Source organism: Grammomys surdaster, unplaced genomic scaffold, assembly GCF_004785775.1.
Source record: "Grammomys surdaster isolate TR1022 unplaced genomic scaffold, NIH_TR_1.0 198, whole genome shotgun sequence".
In the NCBI taxonomy this organism is placed as follows: domain Eukaryota; kingdom Metazoa; phylum Chordata; class Mammalia; order Rodentia; family Muridae; genus Grammomys; species Grammomys surdaster.
The window spans coordinates 1,885,556-1,892,197 of record NW_021604643.1 but is presented as its reverse complement, the minus strand read 5'-3'; the positions used below and the strand labels follow the sequence as shown (position 1 = coordinate 1,892,197).

The 6,642-nt window shown below is 44.2% G+C and overlaps 1 protein-coding gene across 2 annotated transcripts; it reads left to right on the top strand.

Moving 5' to 3' along the window:
- The first annotated feature begins 2,029 nt into the window (after positions 1–2,029).
- Positions 2,030–6,211, top strand: CUNH9orf40 (chromosome unknown C9orf40 homolog). 2 transcript variants are annotated; one of them, XM_028770134.1, is made up of 2 exons: positions 2,030–2,472; positions 4,979–6,211. In XM_028770134.1, exons 1-2 carry the CDS (start codon positions 2,128–2,130, stop codon positions 5,132–5,134), a joined length of 501 nt encoding a protein of 166 aa, XP_028625967.1. In that variant the 5' UTR covers positions 2,030–2,127; the 3' UTR covers positions 5,135–6,211. The 2 variants fall into 2 exon arrangements, with proteins under 2 accessions (XP_028625967.1, XP_028625968.1); XM_028770135.1 differs by having other exon boundaries at positions 2,046–2,472; positions 4,982–6,211.
- The last annotated feature ends 431 nt before the right edge of the window (positions 6,212–6,642 follow it).

Genomic DNA, 6,642 nt, shown 5'->3' with positions numbered 1-6,642 from the left:
AAGCGTCTTAGAAATACAAATAGCAAAAAGAAAGAAAAAAATATTTTAAAAGACCTGTTACTCTTTTACTCTCTTGCCTCTAGCTTCTCTCTGTCCCCTCACCCTTCCCTCCTTCCCTTACCCCTCTCTCCACGTGGTCATGGCCAGCCTCCACTTCTCTCCTTTCTCTCATCTTTCTCTACATCTTCTCCTGTTTCTCTCCCCACCTTTGCCCTCTGCCCTGAATAACTTCCCTCCCCTTTGGAAAAAAAATAAGAAATACAAATAGGTGAGTGGATAGAGGGAGAAATTACAAAGAAGTTATAAATAACTCAAAGTCCAAAACAAGCCAATTTGGCACAGGAAAGAGAAACAGGTGACAATGAGGTGGCACACAGATCTTCCCTTCTGAAACTGAAACTGGGCAGTGACACTTGCATGTTATTACGGTCATTTTTTTTTTTTTTAAGATTTATTTAATGTATGAGTGCTCTATCTGCATATATACCTGTGTGCCAGAAGAGGGCATCAGATCCCATTTCAGATGTTTGTGAGCCACCATGTGGTTACGGCGAATTGAACTCAGGACCTCTAAAGAGCAGCTAGTGCTCTTAACCATTGAGCCATCTCTCCAGCCCAAAGCATATGCTTTATACTACCTTGTGTACATATGCTAAGTTTCATAAGGAATTGGGGATGGGGGCGGCAAGATTCTGAGAGAACAGAAGGAATGAATCTGCCCATGCTGTATTCTATCGTTTTGGAACAATGTTTCCGCACAATAAATCATCTGTAGGACTAAATTCTTTCATGTCTGATGTGTGTGACTAGTTTGAAAGTGGCAATGGTGAATTTTTCATTTGTTCCAGGTGGAGGAATTACCAACTGCAAACAGGAAATGGAGAGAACAGAAAAGCTATGGTACACGTCCGATAACGCTGTCTTTGCACACTGATACTTGCTCAGTCCTCCCATAACCTACTGGAGTACACATCTAGACACAGATGTTTAAGCATGCGTATGGTGCATACTCATAAGTACACTCATACACATAAGTCTTTTTTTGTTTGTTTGTTTTGAAGATTCTCAGTACCTATGAAAAGGATTTCACGCGCGCAGCTTGGACAGATCACAGGAGAGTAGGTGGAGAGGAGAGGAGGAGGAGAGAGGAGAGAGGAGAGAGGAGAGAGGAGAGAGGAGAGAGAGAAGTGGAGGCCGGCCATGACCACGTGGAGAGAGAGGGGAGGGGATGTCGAGGGGTCAAGAGAGAGAGGAGGGGGCCAAGCAGCCCCTTTTATAGTGGGCAGGCCTACCTGGCTATTGCCAGGTAACTGTGGGGCGGAGCATACCTGGGTGTTGCCAAGTGACTGTGGAGGTGGAGTTTAGTTAGATTACTAACAGCTATCAGCTAAAACAGAACTTCCATGCCCTAGAAAGATTGTTTCTTCGGAGTGCTGGTGGCCTTATTTTCTTTCTTAGTTTTGTTTAGTTACTGCTTTTTCTCCTTTTCCTCACAGCACTGGGGATAGAACCTACAGCCTTGGGCATGGTAGGCAACCGCTATCCTTAAGTTACTTTTTGCTTTTACCAAAAGACTTAAAAGTACGGGCTGAAGCAAACCCATAGCAGTTTGCATTTCTCTTTGCCAGACACCACCCAGTGGAAAGAAGGTCTTGGAAACTACAGGCCGTTGAGGACTAAGCAAACACCATCGCCGCACGAGGTTCGCAGCACAGAGGAAAGGGCCCAGTCCACTTCCCGCCTGGACTTCGGAGACCGCGGGGTCTTCTGCCCGTGTCCTCGCCTGTTCCGCTTAGGGACAGAGAAGCACACATACAAATCCGAGCAACCGTGCAAGTAAAAATAAAGCCGCTAGGGTGTAGCAGCCTCCTACAAGCCACATCCCATGCCCCGCCCCCTCAGAGCGCGCACTTCCGGCCGCAAGGGCGCTCGGGAACGCGAGCAGCGAGCCTCCACCAACCAGCGGCAGCGCTGGATGGGCGTAGGTGCGCGCGCATCACGGCGCAGGTTCGAAACTCCGGCGCTGCGCTGCGGCTCCCCAACCTCCGGTCCGCCCTCGGGACAGCCCAGCTCCCAGCTCCGTGCAGCCCTCCGCTGCCGCCCGCGCGACCCCCCCATCCCTGGCCCATGGCCAAGCGGCGTGCAGCTGAGCCGCTCACGTTCCGCGTGCCTTGGAAGCGGCTCCTGCTCAGCGACTTCCCCGAGGAACCGCCGCTCTGGGTCCCGTCGTCTGGGGTGGCTCGGCCCCTCAAGCGCCAGGGGGACGCGGGGACCATGGCGGAGCCTGCGTCTGCGCCCCGCAAGCGACGCGGCGGTGGGGACGACAGACAGGAGCTGCAGAGCTGTAGCCTGGAGCCCGGAGAGCCACCTCCTGGCGAGCAGGAGGAACCCCGGGTTAGCCGGGCCGCGGGCGGCGGCGACAGGGTTGAGAGCGCGGACAGCCAGCAGGGAGCCGACGGTGTGCACAGCCAGGTAAGTCCGATAGCGACTCACTAGCCCGGAGCCCTGTCCGGGCGGCGAAGTAGGATTCTCGAGTGACCCAGACGGGCTGGACCCCAGAGGGTCAGCTCAGTGACAAACCGGAGAGAAGCGTTTGATTTGATGACAAATATTGTAGAACTTCTGGCAAACTTTCCAGTAGCAATTATCAGAGGACCCGTTAACTCATAATGTTCAGTGCTATGAGAATGGTTTGTTGGACTCACTTTCCTCTCAGCTCCTTTGTTTTGTATAGCCGTTAGCCATGTGATTCAGAATACACTAGAATTATAACTTAACCAAACTTATGTGTTGTAAGTGTAAAAGAGCAGGAATTCAAAATATGGTTATGATAAAAGATCAAGGTCTGAGCTGTCTTACAAACGAAGTAACTTGTCACATATTGGGTGTGCTGTTAATTTTATTTTAGACATGTGACTAGAAAAGTGAGTTTATAGCCTACATTGTATACAGCTTTGGCCTGACTTCGGGACTCAAGAGCAGTTCTTGCATAAGTTGGTGGAGCATGGGATGAAAAAGCAAGCATAATTCTTAGAGCTTGCCCCACTCAACCACCTTGGAATGCGTCTGCCCAATGTTTTTTTTTCTAGTTATTTTATATTATAACAAAATTGATAAGATAACGGAAATTTTCTCTTTGTGTAGCCCTGACTGTCCTGGACCGGGCTGGCCTCCAACCATGAGAGCCACATAACCTCTTGCCTTCCGAGTGCTGAGATTAAAGGCATTTAGAGAGACTATCTTTCAATACTACAGTCACTGTTTTTAGGTGACGTTACTGGTTTCTTAGAACAGAATCGTAGTCTTCCAGAAGTATTGGATGTAACTGCAGCCAGTCTAGGTATATGTGCATATTTGATGAGAGAGAGTGACATACTGGCGAAAGGAAGCTTTCAGTAAGCGGACATCACACCAGCTTCTCCTTGCTAGACACAGTTGGCTAGACCTGACATCTCTTACCTTGTGTTAGTAGCAGCCAGCAGAAGCCATGCTTCTAATGCGGTATTCAAGCTTTACCCATTTTTCTACAGTTTTCTCCCAACCTCCCTCCCTCCCTCCCTCCCTCCCCCAATATTAAATTCCCAAAAGACTAATTCTTTCTGCCTTAAAGCAGGAAAAGGCTGATGGCAGGGTTGCTGCATGCAACATGACTGTCTTGTGGCCCCTGAGGGTGACATGTAGCCACTTTTGAATAGTGCTAGAAATGTAAAATACACTCTTCATTCTCAAAAGGATACATCATACCATTAAGTGTTGAAATGTTGAAACAGTATTTTGTCTGTATTGGGACAAGTAAGATTGAAGTTAATTTCACTTGGCTTTGTTTCTTTTTTATCGCTAGAGCAGTATGTCCACATGACTGTCGTTTCTGGTGAACACTGTTATGGTGGCAAATGTAAACTTACCGGCAGTGTAGGAAGGCTTTGACCTGAGCAGAGTGCTCAGGTTGAGCATTAGCACCCATCAGCCTGTGTGGGGCTCCAGGGCAGTTCTCTTTGTATGGAGTATTTTGAGGATGTTGTGCCAATTTTAACATCACTACTTAAAGTAATTTTGTAATCATTTAAGGTAAACTGCTTAATGTTTGGTAGACCAGTTTGTCAGTCCTACCAATTATCAATTCATTGTTTTTCACTGTATCATGTTTACGTTCCTAAACTTTACTGAAGATCATGAAATATTTTGACTTCTATGTTAATCTCAGTCCTAAACATCAGTGAAAAAATAGGTTATAAAGGTGTATATATGTTTTGAATCTCATACTTCTCATTGAAACACTGGCTGCTTTTCCAGGGGGACCAGGGTGCAGTTCCCAAACCCACATGATGGCTAAAGAGCAGTCTGTTAGAAACTCCAGACTCAGGGGATCTGATGCCCTCTTCTGGATTCCTCAGGCACTGCATGCACATAGTACAAGCAAAACACCCAGACACATTAAAAAACAAATACATTTTTTAAAAGATATTATTGCAGGAAATTCTTTTAAAATTAGATTGTTAGTAAATACAAGTCTACAGATTTGTTTAGGCATGTAAAGTGCATTCTCCAAAGTCAAAACTATTTGTTGAAAAATGAAAGACTGTAAATTTTATTTGAGTTTATTTTCCAAACAAGGAGTTTAAAAAGTAGTTATTGCACTGGCAAGAAAGGACTTTGCTGCCAAGCCTGAGGACTTGAGGTCAGTCCCCAGAACTCACATAGTAGAAGGAATACTTCTCAAAGTTGTCCTCTGATTTCTGTCATGGTATGTGCCACCCCTAAGTAAATCACTGTAACTGCGAAAATGTGTAGTTATCCATTTGTTTTTGAGACAGAGTAGCTCAGCCTGACTTTAAACTTCCAACTCCTCCACTCAGCCTTCTGAGTACTCTGACTAGGTATGTTAGCCTGCTGCATTGAAACAAAGCAGTTTCCGTGTGTGTGTGTTGAGGGAGTGTTGTTTTCTAAGCCAGTGATACTTTTCTCTTCTTCCCTAAAGCAGAATGAAGACTTTTGGCAGTATAATACATTCCAGTATTGGAGGAACCCTTTACCCCCTGTTGATCTGGCAGCTCTTGAAGATGTAAGCGCAAACAGCCTGACAGAAACACTGGAGGACAAGAGTGAAGGAGTTGAAATTGACATGGAATCTTGACAGAAGGATCTGAAGAAGTGAGATTTACTGAATTTGAGGAGACCTAAAGGAAAAGTTCTTTTCCGTACTTGACATAATACTTTTTTCAAACCTGAAAAATGAGGAAGAGTTTTGGGATAAATAACTTATTGCTACTGAATCTCCTAATGGAGAGTTGTCAAGGATGTGGTACAGCTGCAGACAAAATACTTTGTGTCTGCATTTTTAATGAAAAAAGTTTTGTTCATGCTCTTGACTTTGAAGACGCTTATCTTGGAAAAGGAAGTTTTGACAGTTTTAGAGGAAGCACTCAGGTCTTCCGAACTTGCTCTGTCAAATGTTCCTTTGCACCACAAACTTATTTGTGGTGCATGGAATGGATACATTTATACAGCTGATGCTAATAAATACTTTCTTGTACATCTTGTTGGCTCCCCTTGGTTGAACAAATAGACTTGAGTATCTATGCAAAATGAAAATGTGAGATTGTTTCTGAAAGCTAACCTTGTTTTAAAAGAGTGTAATTTAAACTAGTGAGGATTTCTGTTTGGGTAGCTTGTTTTAACGTTCACTATTTGCTGTTTATTAAAACAGTATAGGCAATGAATATAGCCAAACAATGGATAGATAAAGAACAGTAGGAAACAGATACCTGCCCCTCTTCCCTTTTTCTGAGACAAAAGAAATGATCTGGTCAGCTTACTGATTTTGTTTTGAGGACATTTTTTATAGTATTGATTACTTTAGACCTGTAGTTCTCAACACTGATAGCACTTTAACCATCTCTGCTGGAGCCCTGGTCCTAGAGAGAGCTCATTCAATTATTTGAAGGTGGCTTTACACATAGGGTTTTTTGTTTTTTGTTTTGTTTTGTTTTGTTTTTTGTTTTTTTTTTTTGTACCGATTCTGTATTCCTGTATTTTGCAGATGGGGCCAGAACCACTAGACTAGCAGCTTTTCCTGTTGAAAGGAGATCACTAGTGCAAGCTGCAACAATCCCTCTTCATTAATTTTGTCTGTATCTTGTTATTTGATGTGTCATTACTAAGTTATTGTGTTACAGTTTTGTTTTTAATAAAGCACACTGTTTATGTTTGAGCTATGTATCAGTGACTACTTTTTGTATTGGATTCAGAATACTAGCTTTGTTACTGAATAATTTTGTCTACGTTTCTGTATTTTTGACATTAAATCCCATCCAAAATTCAGAAAAGATAGTTGATGTCCACGAGAGGAAAACCAAGAAATGATAAATAGTATCTACCTCAGAGTGACAACTTTTTAAGATTTTTTTTTTTTTTTTTTTTTTTTTTTTGGTTTTTTGAGACAGGGTTTCTCTGTGTAGCCCTGGCTGTCCTGGAACTCACTCTGTAGACCAGGCTGGCCTCGAACTCAGAAATCCACCTGCCTCTGCCTCCCAAGTGCTGGGATTAAAGGCGTGCGCCACCACCGCCCGGCTAGATTTTTATGTTTAGTTAGCATACTTCGGTTGATCCCCACCGATATCTGCCTGCCCAGGCTTTCCTGAT